Source organism: Dasypus novemcinctus, chromosome 7 (assembly GCF_030445035.2).
Source record: "Dasypus novemcinctus isolate mDasNov1 chromosome 7, mDasNov1.1.hap2, whole genome shotgun sequence".
NCBI classification, from domain to species: domain Eukaryota; kingdom Metazoa; phylum Chordata; class Mammalia; order Cingulata; family Dasypodidae; genus Dasypus; species Dasypus novemcinctus.
The window spans coordinates 29,689,900-29,704,479 of NC_080679.1; the positions used below are offsets into that span (position 1 = coordinate 29,689,900).

The window sequence follows — 14,580 nt, forward strand, 5'->3', positions numbered from 1 at the left end:
CAAAGTGAATAATGCATGATTCTTACCCTCATGGAGTTTCCTCAGTGATAACACTTAGGTTATTGAACAGAGTAATCTCAAATATGAATAGCAAATTGTGTGAAGGGTTTGTTTTTATAATGAAGAGAATTTACGGAAGTTTCAAATTTCCAGAAAGCTTTTCTCATTTTGACCATAGCAGCCCTATCAAGTAGATGGTATTATTACCTTCTTTGTGTATCATTTTGTTTAATAGCAAGGAAACTGAGGCTAAAGGGTTTAAAATAAGTATCTTAGAGCAATTAATTGGGGTAAAGTCATTTGACTCCAAGTCCCAAATTCAGTTTAGTTATATGCTACCAAAACAGGGCTTGCTATATGCATAGGTAAATAGATATAGGGCATGAATTCCTCCCCTTGATGATGACAGGCATTTTCTGAAGGACTGGCCTTTAGATAAGCTGACTGTCCTCCCTTCTGATAGATCCTAGGCATGCCTGAGGGCTCACTGTATTTCTAGGGCTGCCAGCTAATGGCCCTACTCAGGGCTTCCCAACCCAGGAGGCAGCTAATGGAATGACTCTAAACTGTACCAGGCCAGGCTATCGCTATTGTGCTTGCTTTTAAACCTGGAATTGTGAGCACACTTACCCAAGCCATCAGAAGAATGCTGTTTTTCCCATAAGGCCCACCTCATCTCTAGATTGGTGGCATCTATACCTGTCAAATATCAAACTGGTTCCCAGGCTCTGCTTATTGTTTATTTCAACCAGTATTGTTGAACCCCAGCTAAGCTAGGTGCTGTGGAGTAAATAAAGTACTTCCCTTAAATGTCAAATCATTTATAGTCTTACAGGAGATTAGACATATGATTGCCAAAATGAGTGGTGCAGACAGTAAGTGTGCAAGTTCAAATTACTGTGGACTAGAGTAAATGATTGACTTTTTATTCACTTTAATTTTGAGAATTGCTGCATGTAAAAATGTAGATTTCTTATGTTTGAAATAATGGGTTGGGTTTATGTTTTTCGGAAAAGAGATTAAGATTACAGTTAATGTTCAGTACTACTTCATTGTCCACTCCTCCAAAAGAAAGATTTCTTATATTTTCTCTACATGGAAAGCCAGTTCTATTATAGTTTACCTTTGCATGGGTAAGATTTGTTTCTATTTCAGAACAATACTTAACCATAAAGAAGAAAACAGTATTCTGTTTTAACACACTTCAGATGAGTAGTTTAATTTCAAGGAGAAAGAAATAATGCCCACTTGATATCTATTTTGCTTTTATCCTTTTTAAAATTTAATTTAATTTTTTTGCAGGGGTGAAAGCATGTCTACAAAAAAAAGTATGTGAGCAGGAGGAAAAGTATGAAATTCCTGAAGGTCCACAGAGAAGCAGACTGAACAGAGAACAGCTGGTATTTTTCTTTTGATACTACATTTATTGTCTTATTATAACTTATTATCACCCTCAGCAAAAACTGCTCCTGCCCTTTCAACAAGTACAGGTGACTGATTAAAATTTTAATTGTGCTTATTTCAAGCACTTGATTCTGAAAGATGATCATGATGAGCAGTAAAATCCAGAAGGCAATAATTTCATACTGTTAATGGATTTTTGGCATCTTGAACATTCCCATAAACCTTTCAGAATCGGAGGTAAGTCTAAGATACAGGAAGTAGCTTGAAAGAAGACTTACAGCTGCTGCTCGGATTTAGTTTCCATATGTCTTCTTTGCCACATATTGCAGTTTTAATGGATAATATTCCATTATCCCGTTGATATGTAAGTACAAGTGATGAAGAAAAATTTTCATAGAAAGGGAATCTAAATTTTTTTTTTCTTCATAAAGCATACAGAACTGTTGGCTTCATGATCTTTTGTACCCTAACCAATATAACTCTGCAACCCCGAAGGCCACATTCCCACTGTGGCTACTCTGAAGACCTTTAGTTGGTGAAATACAGGGCTGTGAATATATGTGGGCAGCATTGGGTAAAGGTCCATGGAAAGATGTTACTCTTGTAAATTAATTCAATGTAGCCAGGTGCTCCTAAAGTATATTTCAGATACCCTAAGAATTATTTTGACTTAAAGTCCCACCAAATATGAGTAAACATCTTGATCAAAGAAGTGACGAATTTTGCCTGTGTGTATGTGTGTGTGTATGTATCTATAAAGCATACCTGAAATCTTGGGAGAGTAGAAAGGACGTGAGATGACCGAATCTTGGGGGTAGGAAGGATGGCAAATAGGAAGCCCCTTATTTACCTAAGTAGTTTTCTTGACCCAAAGTAGTATACTTCAAATACAACTTATCCCGGTACCTCATTAAATAGTTTAATTGCTCATGATTATTGTTTTTATTTCCATTATTTATATGCAACGTTTTTAGATATTTTGACCTACTTCTTAACAACTTTTTTCCCTTGTTATTTCAGTTGCCAAAGCTGTTTGATGGGTGTTACTTCTATTTTGGTGGAACCTTCAAACACCATCCGAAGGATAACCTTATTAAGCTCGTCACTGCAGCTGGGGGGCAGATCCTCAGTAGAAAGCCAAAGCCAGACAGTGATGTAACTCAAACCATCAATACAGTTGCATACCATGCTAAACCTGATTCTGATCAGCGCTTCTGTACACAGTATATCATCTATGAGGATTTGTCTAATTATCACCCAGAGAAGGTTCGACAGGGCAAAGTCTGGATGGCTCCGTCTAGCTGGTTTATAGACTGTGTGATGTCATTTGAGTTGCTCCCTCTTGACACCTGAATACTTCACCAGATGAACATTTCAAATTTGACTTAAGACAGTTTGTGAGAACCTAGCCATTGTGCTGTTTTTGATTATTCACATTTTTAAAATAGGTAGCCATTCATTTATTCTTCTTTTAAATTAAAAAAAACAAAAACAAAAAAGACTTCTGCCAGATTAGGAATTCATTTTGTGTTTATCATTTAGATGGTGGGATTGCTTGCAGGATTTTTCTCTTTAGAACTGACGTATGGCTTGATTCATCATGTCTTTCTGTTCAAATTATCAGCTATCAAAGATTAGTGGGAGGGTAGCAGAACTTTGGTTAGATATGCAAGTGGTATTATTACTGTCTCAGGTTTTTAATGTTCTTTGATGAAAAAAGTCGACACCTGCTACCAGAAAAACTACTAACCATTCTTTACTAAACAGAATACTGTCAAATAATTTATTCTCACCTTTTTGTAATGAAAATAGAGTACCTGGTTTCAATGTGCCACCACAAGTGTTAAATTCTTCTCTTGTATACAGTTGTCTTTATTTTGCATTGTATTTATTTAGCTTCTTATAAATTATTTGGATGCTTGTTCCTGAATTTTAAAAACTCTTTTTAAAACCTTGCCCATTATTCAGAAAATCATGAATAGAACCTCAACATCATTGTTTGGTGGTGAAAATCAATATTGAGTTTATGGTACATATTTTTATTATATACCCTTGTTTATTGTTAACTATTAATGTATAACTGTTTATCTAAAATGTATATATACATAGAGCATTTTTTCCAACATATTTGCTCTAATGTGTCAGTGTTTCTCTATTAGAAGATCTCCCTGAACTAGCCAGTTGTCAATCGAATGTCAGTGTTTAACTAAGGAAGTCTTTTTCTGTTTGACTTTATTAGATATTGCTAAAATAATTTTTGAAGGTCTTAATTTCTTTGTCAAGTTTAAAAAGAATTTTTTTTAAGTTGGCATAAAGACATTAGTTGAGGATTACTTGATTTAGAGCAGATTTTCCCAGATCATTCAGAAGGCCTTAGCCCTCAGTAAGTCCAGGTGTAGGAGTTGTAACGGCTTACCTGTTATACCAAGACAGACAAAGCAGTCTACTAGTAGAAAGGACAGCATCCTGAGAATGGGGAGACCAGTCTAAGTGTTCTCATTTGTGAATTACAAGATTAGATGAGTTCTTTTTAAAATACTTTGTAAGAAGCAGAAGTCTAATAAATCTTTCCTAGAAGTTGATTGTACTTCTAATATTAAGGTGGGGGAGGGAACACTGTTAAGATTTACCAGTTTGGTGTACCATGGACTAAAGAGGATAGTTTGATAACCACTGGGTTAGAATATCAATACTGAGATTCTGTGAAGTTAATCAACTGTAAGACCCATTTGTTTGTTTGGAAATTGGGATTCTGCTGACCATTTGAAAATGCATTTTACTTTAAGTCCTTTTGATTTATTACTTTCCATATCAGGACATATATAAAGTGAACAAAATGAATACTACTGACCCTGACCTTCGAGGGGGAATTAGTTCTGAAACATTATCTATAACTAGTAATGTGTTTGTCTCACATTTTTCCAATAGATAATGGTCAAAATTGTAACACCAAACAAATATGAAGGGTTAGGTAATGTCTGGATTAAATAATTTAAGACTCATTGGGATTTTGGGTGTCATTTCTGATTTATAACTGACTTTCTGTTGCTTCATAGGTCACATTCTTAGACTGGTTTATGTCTGTTTCTCTGATCTGAATTCCCATTTGGGTATCCTTGTTTTCCTTCACTTATTTTTCTTAGTTTAACCCCCTTCCCTCTTTTTTTTTTTTCCTCACTATTAACTAGTTTCATTTTGGTTTTCTTTAAATACTTTTATTTTGACAGCAATTTGTTTGTGTTAAACTCTTGAAACTTGTGATTGTATTTTCTTTATAGATATACCTGTAATTGTTTTCATTTCTCATAGATTTAAGCTTCCTTTTTATTTATTGCAATCATTAAAGTTATTTGTTTTTCCATAAATGCACATCTTCTCTTGGCTTATTCTGCACAATTGAAGAATGAGACGCAAGGAGAAAACTTTTTAGATAGCAAGAGCTTATCTCTTTGGACACTTTACACTTTTTAATTATATAATTTTGGTAAATATTTCTAAAGTATAGTAGATATAGTTCATTATTCTGAATACAGTGTAACCTTGATAGTGTGGAATTAATTAAGAGTGTGAATTATTATACAGTTATCCCTTTATGGTTCTGTTGAAGTCAGAATTGGTACCTTCTCCACAATGTCATTTCACATGACTCTTTTCTCATTCTGCCTGCATTCTGGTTTTTTCCCTTTTTCTCTGACAGCTGCTACCTTATAAATATCTCTGCTGATACTTAATCCTATCTAATTTGTCAATTTTCTATTCCTTTTGACTTGCTGAGGAATGGAAGCCAGATAGCAAGTGTATTAGAATTATAACTGAAATAATAATAAATAAGCAATGTGTGAGAGTTTACCTGATTCATATAGTGTTAAATACTTGAATTTTCATAGCTAGAATTTACTATTTTTTCATCTCTTTGGGTTTCCTTTGTGCCTGTTCTATTAGTCAGCCAAAGGGGTGTTGATGCAAAATACCAGAAATTTGTTGGTATTTATAAAAGGTATTTATTTGGGGTAGAAACTTAGTCACAAGGCCCTAAGGAATCCAAGTCAAGGTACCATAAGAGGTACTTTCTCACCCAAAGTCTTTAGCCACATGTTGGAGTAAGATGGCGGGAGATGTCTGTGAGGGTTCAGCCTTTCTTCCTCTTAAGACTCCGTGGCTTCTTCCATTGTCAGCTGTAGACTGGGATAAGTCTTATCTCTCTCCTGGGGCTCGTTCCTATCCAGGCTGAGCTGCTCTGGTCTCTCCACAGGGCCAGCTGTAAACTATTAGATGAACAGCTTGGTCTCTCACCCCAGGACTTGATTCTTTCCAGACTCAGCAGCTCTGGTCTCTCCACAAGGTCAGCTGTAGACTAGCAGGCTCTCTCTCTTCCTGGGGCCTCTGCTGTGTCAATGGAGCCATCTCTATTCCTCTGTGTTCTGTGTGTTTACTTCCTGGGGCTCCAGCTCAAAACTCAAACTTTCTCCTCTGTCAAGGGGATGGGAACTCAACATCCTACTGACATAGCCCAATCAAAGCCTTAATCATAATTTAATCAAGTAAAAGTGAAACCTCTGAATCAATACAATCTAATCTGCCTGGAGGAACAGACCAGTTTACAAACATAATCCAATATCTATTTTTGGAATTCATAAATAATATCAGACTGCTATACCTGTTTCCTGAATTTGACAGTTAAATCACCTCTGCATAGATGATGATTATGTTTTAGGAGGTTTGATATTTCCAGTGGTAGTAAGAAGATGGGGAGGGGGTCACATTAGTTGTTATGGCTTCCATAGGTCAGGGTGATAGAGTGAATTTTATTCTAAAGAGTCTGTAGACCTCATTATGGTCACAAATGTCTATTCTTTCCCCTAACCAGAACACATTAAAATGGCATGACATAATGCTTATTTTATTAAAACATTAAAGGCCATTATTTCAATTGAAGATGAACTGAACTACAAATTGTGAACTTAATCTATTCTTTGTAAGTCAGTCCTTTTCAAAGATATGCACATCAAACCACCTAATAGGTGAAGACAGAGCAGTTGCTCTGTTGAGAGTTTTAATTTTTTTCAGTCTGTTACTAAGTATTATGCTTGGCCTTGCTGCTTGAGCTGCATTCACTCTTAAGAATTAGGAATTGTTGAAGCCCAGAATGCACCTTTTTGATACTTTCTATTGATAAGTTTCTATTATGATGATATGAGAGAAGTGGGAGAAAATGTGCTAGACTGTTGTGACTTTGATCTGATTTAAAGGATTAGTGACTGACATCTCAGCTCAATGCTCATCAGTGTCCCTGTCCAATCCACTCAGCTTCCCCATGGAGGCCACCTCGAGAAGGTCAGTTAGCCTACTGGATGGCTTGGAGTTTGGGTTAAAGACCCAGGGAGTGCCTGATGCTTCCAGAGGCTTTCAAGTCTGCCAGACCTGGATTGATATATTGTCTTTTCACTAGTTTACCTAACGTGTGCCTTCAGGTATAAAGAGGGAAAATGATATCCCTTTCACACAGAGGTAAAGATATACTAATGCATTGAACATATTGTAGCTCCTTCTAGGATAACCTCCTTTCAATCCCACTGTAAGCAGATAGTTCAGAGACATCTTGCAAAGAAGCTCATTAAAAGGTGACTTTTGCTAGCACAACTCATCTCAGTCATGGCTAGTCTCTCACCCCAGCTCAACTGCTGACTGTCCTTTTTTCTGTTTTTGCTCTATTAGTACTGGCCTGAACAACCAACAGGACTGGCCTCATTTCTCATCCCTGACATTGTCCATCCCATCTGCATGCCTAAGTTTCCCCAACTGTGCAGCCTTTCCTGCCCATCACCTAAAATTGTGTTTAACGTTGATCCCATGAATGCATTTACTTTGAATAGCAAGATTGCTTGAAGTCCTGCATGTTGGAGTTAACACACCTCGGAAAGCTCAGGCCAAGCATCTCTACCTGTCAGCATTGTGTCATTAACCCTGCCTGCCTCTTCAGCTCAGGCCCCTCTTGCCCTATAATCTTGGTAGCCTTATTTTACACTTTCATCTTTTTTTTAAAACCCTTCAATTCATTCTTGGTGAGGCTTTTTTATTTTCATTATTAATGCTGCAACTTTGTCAAAGACCCTCTCCATTTTCCTGCTAGCTAAAACGTTATCTGAATATTCTGCCATGAATGAAATACAAACATCCTTTTCTGAAGTTTACTAGTGTAGCCACCTTTTGATACAAAAGTATCACAATGTTAGGAAATGGATTTGGCTCAATGGATAGGGCATCCGCCTACCACATGGGAGGTCCAAGGTTCAAACCCAGGGCCTCCTGACCTGTGTGATGACCTGGCCCACGCCCAGTGCTGATGGGTGCAAGGAGTGCCATGCCATGCAGGAGTGTCCCCCATGTAGGAAAGCCCCACATGCAAGGAGCGGACCCTGTAAGGAGAGCTGCCCAGAGTGAAAAAAGTGCAGCCTGCCCAGGAATAGCGCTGCACACATGAAGAGCTGACGCAGCAAGATGACACAATAAAAAGAGACAGATTCCCGGTGCCACTGACAAGAATGCAAGCAGACACAGAAGAACACACAGTGAATGGACACAGCAGACAACTGTGGGAGGAGGGGGGTGGCAGGGAAGGGGAGAGAAATAAATAAAAAATAAACCTTTAAAAAAAAATTATCACAACATTGATATAGAAAATTTGCAAAAATACAAAAACACCGAAAAGAAAATAATCCCCCAAATCCAGGCTCTGTAAGCTAACAAAAAATTGTTTTGTTTGGCCTTCATGCATTTTAAAAAAAGGACATGTAATCCAGTTCTCCAGTCTCCACCACACCTAACTCTTACTCTCTTGCATTGGAGAAATTGAGGTAAAAAACCCGCAACCCAGGAATACCAACTATTAACATTCTTGTCTCTTAATTTCTATTCAGGAATATGCATATATAGCTTTTATAACTAAGGGATTAAATCATGTATATTATACTTCCTATATTTTTCCATGTAATTAAATATCATTATCCATACTTATAAATACTTGTATCATCAAGATGTATTATAATTTATTTAAATTCCTGTTACTTGAATATTTGGATTTTTTCCATTATAGATAAAGCTGCACAAACATCTTTAAATTTTGATGTCCTGGTTGGGTTGGAGAGAGGAGGTATCTTTAAAATGTTAAGTCACCAGCTGTCATTACCATCTACTGAATGCTGTGTATACCCGATACATTTAAATTAAGACCTGTAGTTAGGCTTAAAATATAAACATTAGAAAATGATTGCTATGATTCTTATGAGTTGGTGAGACTTCTATATGTAAGGTTCAAAACACTAGCTCTTACGGGTAGAAACTAACCAGAGAGGTGAGAGGGGTGATAGTGGTGTAATACTAGGCTTTTCTTGTAGAAATATCAGAGCTCATCTTGGCCATGAGGAGTGCTTGTGTGTAGGCCCAGAGAACTCAAGTGACTTACTCAAGATTTGGCACTTGCCAATGGCAAGGCCTCAGATTAGATGCCATATTCCTTTTCCTTATGCTATACCACCTTCCAGTAAGCACGTTGCATCTTTACATTAAGAGTAATTGAGGGGAAGCAGATTTGGCTCAACTGATTGAGTGTCTACCTACCAAATGGGAGGCCCAGGGTTCAAACCCAAGGCCTCCTGACCTGTGTGGTGAGCTGGCGCGTGAGTGGTGCTGATGTGCACAAGGAGTGCAGTGCCACGCAGGGGTATCCCCCACGTAGGGGAACCCCATGTGCAAGGGGTGTGCCCCTGTAAGGAGAGCCACCCTGTGCAAAAAAAAAACGCAGCTGGCCCAGGAGTGGCGCCTCACACTTGGAGAGCTGACGCAGCAAAATGACGAACAAAAAGAGACACAGATTCCCGGTGCCACTGACAAGAATGCAAGTGGACACAGAAGAACACACAGTGAATGGACACAAAGAGCAGACAACGGGGGGGGGGGGGCGGGGGGGGATAAAAAATGTTAAAAAACAAAAAAAGAATACTTGGGTATAGGTCTGGTGTAGAGGGATTTGTATACTTAACATGTCTAATGTTACTGCAACCTATCATCTGGCTTTTACCTGAATGAGCCTATTTGGCTGGTCTAGGACATCCAGAAGGGGAGATGGCATCAATCCCACAAGTTCTGCAACCCCCATCCCTACCTCAACAAATTGCTAATCACTGTACTCTGGGTCTCATAGTCATGCTTCACTCGTGTTTCAAGCAGTCATGACCAATTGGTACATTGATTCATTGAATATTTGTAGAGAGCCTACTGGACATCAGTTTCTGTTCCTCACTTGCAACAACCAAGTGCCATAAAATGTGGCCCCAGCTTTTAAAGGGCTTATGCTCGAGTAGGAGAACCAAATAAGTAAACAGATGATTTATGGATACTCTCGGGTTTTGTTTCTGTTTTGTTCCTTGTTTTTACAAGGGAGGTCCCTGTTATCTTGTCCAAGAGAAACACATGGGTGGAAAACTGCACAGCAGTGGGGGTATTTCTATGTCAGAATATACTTCAAAGAAGTTTTCCTCACTACACAGGATGCAGTTGTTAGAACCAACCAGTGTTTGCTCTGGACGTAATCAAGGATTTCTTGAAAAGGTATCTAGGACTAAAAATTAGGACCAGGTGAATTAATATTCACCATGGATTTTTAACTTTATTTTGAAATGCAGCTTTGCAAGACAATTGCAAAAATAACACAAACACCATACAGAGAACGGCAGCAACCTCCCAGATACCCAGATCCACCAATTTTAAACATTTTTACATTTGCCAAATTATTCTATTCATCTTGTCTATCTCCTCTCTCTCCCCCCTCTTTTCTTCCTTTCCTGGACATTTGAAAGCAGGTTTCACACATCATACTCCTTGAACACATAATACTTCCATGTACATATGAAAGCAGATTTCACACATCATACTTCTTGAACACATACTTCCATGTACATTTCCTACAAAATTCACTTATGTAATTACCTTAAGTGCAATGATCAAGTTAAAGAAACTTAACACTGATGTAAAGCTTGCATTCTATGTTCCTTTTTTTTTCTTGTATCCCAGTATTTTAAAAAAAAAAGTCTATTTTATATTTACATATTAATAAAACAAAATCCAGCCAAACAGTACAATAAATGGTATACAGTGTAATCACATATTTGTGCATTCATCACCCCAATCATTCCCAAACACTTTCATTATTCCAATAATAATAAACAAAAACCAACACTCATCACCTCTCAATCTCTACACCTCACCTGCCATATATAACTGCTATTCTTTTTCCTTCTCTCTAGTATATTTGAATTTACAGTTTGTAAAAAGTCATATATGCAATATCCCCCATATTCGTGTTTTGCATGTGGTTTTACTATCTTATACAGGTCCATGTTACAGTTTTTAGCTTTCCTTCTAGTAATATACATAACCTTAGAATTTCCCTTTCAACCACTGTCATACCTGTACAATAGCAATGCTAGTTACAAACACCCTGATATGCTTTAACCATTTCTAGTAATGTCCTTTTGAGTTTTTTCTCCTTCATTCCTAGATCACATTTAGTATCATATATTGCATTTAATTGTCATTATCTCTTTAGCTTCTCCTCTTTTTCAATTGTGGATATATATATATATATATATACACACACAACATAAATCTTCCCATCCCTACACCTTACAGCCTACCATTCAGTGGGATTAATCATATTCACAGTGCTACAGTACCCTCACCACCATCCATTAATAAAACTTTCCCTTCATCCCAAACAGAAAACCCACACTCATTTTACATTAACTATTTCTCCTCCCCCCACCCCTAGTAACATGCACTCTACTTTCTGTCTCTATGAGTTTGCATTTTCTCTGATATTTTCTTTGTGGTTACCTTGGGGCTTAAATTTAGCATCCTATATCTACCAATCATATTTGCTTTGATACCAGTGTAACTTCAGTAGCATTCATAAACTATGCGCCTATATGCCTCTGTCTCCATGCCTTTATTTCTTGTCACAAATTACATATTTATACATTATGAGTCCAAAACCACTGATTTATCATTACATTTTATGCATTTACCTTTTTGATTCTGTAGAAAGTCAAATGTGGAGTTACAAATCAAGAGTACAATAGTATTGGCATTTATATTTACCCATGTCATTATCTCTACAAGAGATCTTTATTTCTTCATGTGGCTTCAGTCAATTGTATAGTGTCCTTTCCTTCATCCTGCAGAACTCCCCTTAGCATTGCTTGTAGGGCTTGTCTAGTAGTAACAAAGTCCCTAAGTTTTCATTTCTCTAGGCCTACATTAATCCCTTCATTTTTGAAAGACAGTTGTCAGATATACAATTCTTGGTTGGCAGTTTTTGCTTTCAACACTTTAAATGTGTCATCCCACTGCCTTCTTGCCTCCATGATTTCCAATAAGAAATTGCCACTTAATTTTATTGAGGCTCCCTTGTATATAAAAGTTTCTCTCGTAGCTTTCAGAATTCCCTTTCTTATCTTTGGCATTTGGCACTTTGATAGTAATATGGTGCTATGTGGTTCTATTTGTTTTTACCCTGTTTGAAGTTTGTTAAGCATCTTGGATGTGTATATTTATGTCCATTAAATTTGGGAAGTCCTCAGCCATTTTTAAAAAATACCATTTCTGCCTCTTTCTCTCTTTTGTCTCCTTTTGGGACTTCCGCAATGCATATATTGGTTTGCTTGATGGTGTGCCTCAAGCTCCTTAGGCTCTATTCACTGTTCTTCATTCTTTCCTCTTTCTGCTCCTTAAATGGGATGATTTCAATTGTCTTATTGTCCAAGTTCACTGATTGTTTCTTCTGCCACCTCCAATCTGCTGTTGAACTCCTCTAGGGAATTTTTAGTTTCTGTTACTGTGGTCTTCAGCTCTGTTTGGTTTCTTTTCAGAATGTCCATCTCTCCATGATACTCTTTGTGTTTATCTATTATTTCCTGATTTCCTTTAGTTCTTTGTACATATTTTCCTTTAGCCCTTTGAGCCAGTTTAGGACCATTCTTTTAAATTCTGTGTCTAGATTGTCCCAGATCTGGTCCTCCTCACTGATGGTTTTTTAATTCTTTAATCTCTTTTGCCTGGGCTGTTCCTTCCTGTTTCTTTGGATGTTTTTTAGACTTTCGCTGAAACCAACCTGGACGTTTTGATATTTGAATGTGTTATTCCTGAAATTTATACTCTGATGTGTCTGTTTCCTAAAGGTATATCCAGATAGTGTTGTGACATGAATGCCAAGAGCTAACAACAACAAAAAAGAAAGAGAGGGAGGGAGGGAGGGAGGGAGGGAGAGAAGGAGGGAGGAGGAAGGAAGGAAAGCAAACACCTTTCCTAGACTTTGCAGATTCATCTCTACAAACACCCTTCTTCAGAGCTTATCCCTACAATGAGTTTAGAAAAATAGCTCCAGGTCAAAGAGGTGGGGCCTCCCTCATCCTTTCTACCTATAGATCTTGTCTATCTTATCTTGGGCATGCAAGTTTGATGCTTGGAATTCCCCTGTTTACATGCGTATGAATTTCTCTCTTTCCTAGGAAGCGATTTCCTCACAGTCCTGGGCACTGCAGTGTGTGTCCTGTAGCCAGCAATCCTTTGCCTGAGGCATCCACTAGACTGTTCTTCAGTGTTCTCTAGGAGGGTTCTGTGAGCTGACTTCTACACTCAGGCCACCATCAGACCGATTGAGCCAAGACATACATGATCTCAGTATGTGTTCAAGGGTTACTCTGCTGATACCACTGGAAGTGCAGACTGGCTCTGGGCCAAGCCGGTTAGGGGAGGGGTTTTTACTGCTTTTAAGCAGCCTTCTTCTTGACTTAGAGCCCACCCTGTTACTGCACTCCTTTACCTGTTTTCTGGAGCTTTGAGAACTATTCTGCCCATCTTGCTGGTTGTTGAGTTTCTGTGTGGGGGTGGAGGTGAGGATGGAGCCCTGAAGCTTCTCACCCCTCCACCTTGATTGGAACCACAAAACATTTTTTGATCCTCCTCAAGTGACATTTCTGGTGTTTTGCAGAAAGGAATGACATTTTATCAATATTTTATTACAGGGTGTTTTTCTTTAATTAGAGAGTTGAATCAGAAATAGGAAATGCAGCTTACTGAAGTCATGAATGAGAAATGAGTTTCTTACCAACAGTGTTTAATTTGCTAAGTTAGCAAATTTAATCTCAAGATAATTTAAGTGGTGTTTTAATCTCTTCATGTTTTTTTAAAAATATTCATGCTGGTTTTCTGTGCATTCAGATGTGGCCATTAGAAGGGAGGTTTTTTTATGTCAGAAAGGTTTCTAAAATGTAACGTTGACTTTTAAAAAAAGTTTTGTAACAGTAATTTGTATGCATAATTTAAAAATTTAAATAGTTCTAAAGGATTTAGAATAAAAAGTATCAGTCACCTATACTGTACCCTCTCTTAAACTCTACTCAGAAATAATCACTTTGTACTCTTGTAGTTATGTGGTATTTACCTTCTAGATTAGTGTGTATCTGTGTACTGCATTCATTTGATTTGTTCATTTTAGACATCTATTGATTTCCTATTATGGTGCTCTCAGATTCTTTCTCTTTCCCTCTCCCCATCTTCCCAATAGGTAATTCAAATTTATTTCCAGGTTTTCCAGTATGGTGACTATGTAAATATTCATGCTGTTTCAGGTTATTTACAATGATTACATTGCTTTTAGTGTATCTTTTTGTTTTCCTTGTCTTTTCTTATGTTTTCTTTAAATCTATAAATTTTTTTTGAACCCATGTCTAAACCATCCACTACTTTCCAACATCTCTGTAAAAGATCTCATAATAAAATTTTCCTCTAAAGCATATCTGGTCAAATAATAGATTGGTTCCAATTTTTCCTGGAGACAACACAACTCAAATCCTCTGCCTTCCTGCCCCAATCTGGATGGTTGCCAGTGAGATCTGCTACATAGCCATCATCCCGTGACTTCCCCTCTTTTCCTTTCTCCTGGAGAATCCCTTTGCATCTTTCTCTATTGGGTTCCCTGTTTGCTTTGTATCTACAATTTGGTGGAGTATAACCTCCATTAAGTTCCTGAGAAAGAATCCAGTATGTAAATATTTTGAAATGTGGCATGTTTGAATTATGTTTTTATTTTGACATCATACTTGATTGTTTGGCTTAGGT

At 37.5% G+C, this 14,580-nt stretch overlaps 1 protein-coding gene across 2 annotated transcripts in view; it reads left to right on the top strand.

Moving 5' to 3' along the window:
• The window catches only part of BARD1 (BRCA1 associated RING domain 1), a 97,837-nt gene extending 93,068 nt beyond the window's left edge, over window positions 1-4,769 (top strand). For both annotated transcript variants that reach the window (XM_058300177.2, XM_058300178.1), the window contains 2 exons: window positions 1,303-1,400; window positions 2,425-4,769. In XM_058300177.2, coding sequence (XP_058156160.1) covers window positions 1,303-1,400; window positions 2,425-2,757 — 431 coding nt within the window. In that variant the 3' untranslated portion in view covers window positions 2,758-4,769. The remainder of the gene's footprint in view (window positions 1-1,302; window positions 1,401-2,424) is intronic.
• Window positions 4,770-14,580: the final 9,811 nt, after the last annotated feature.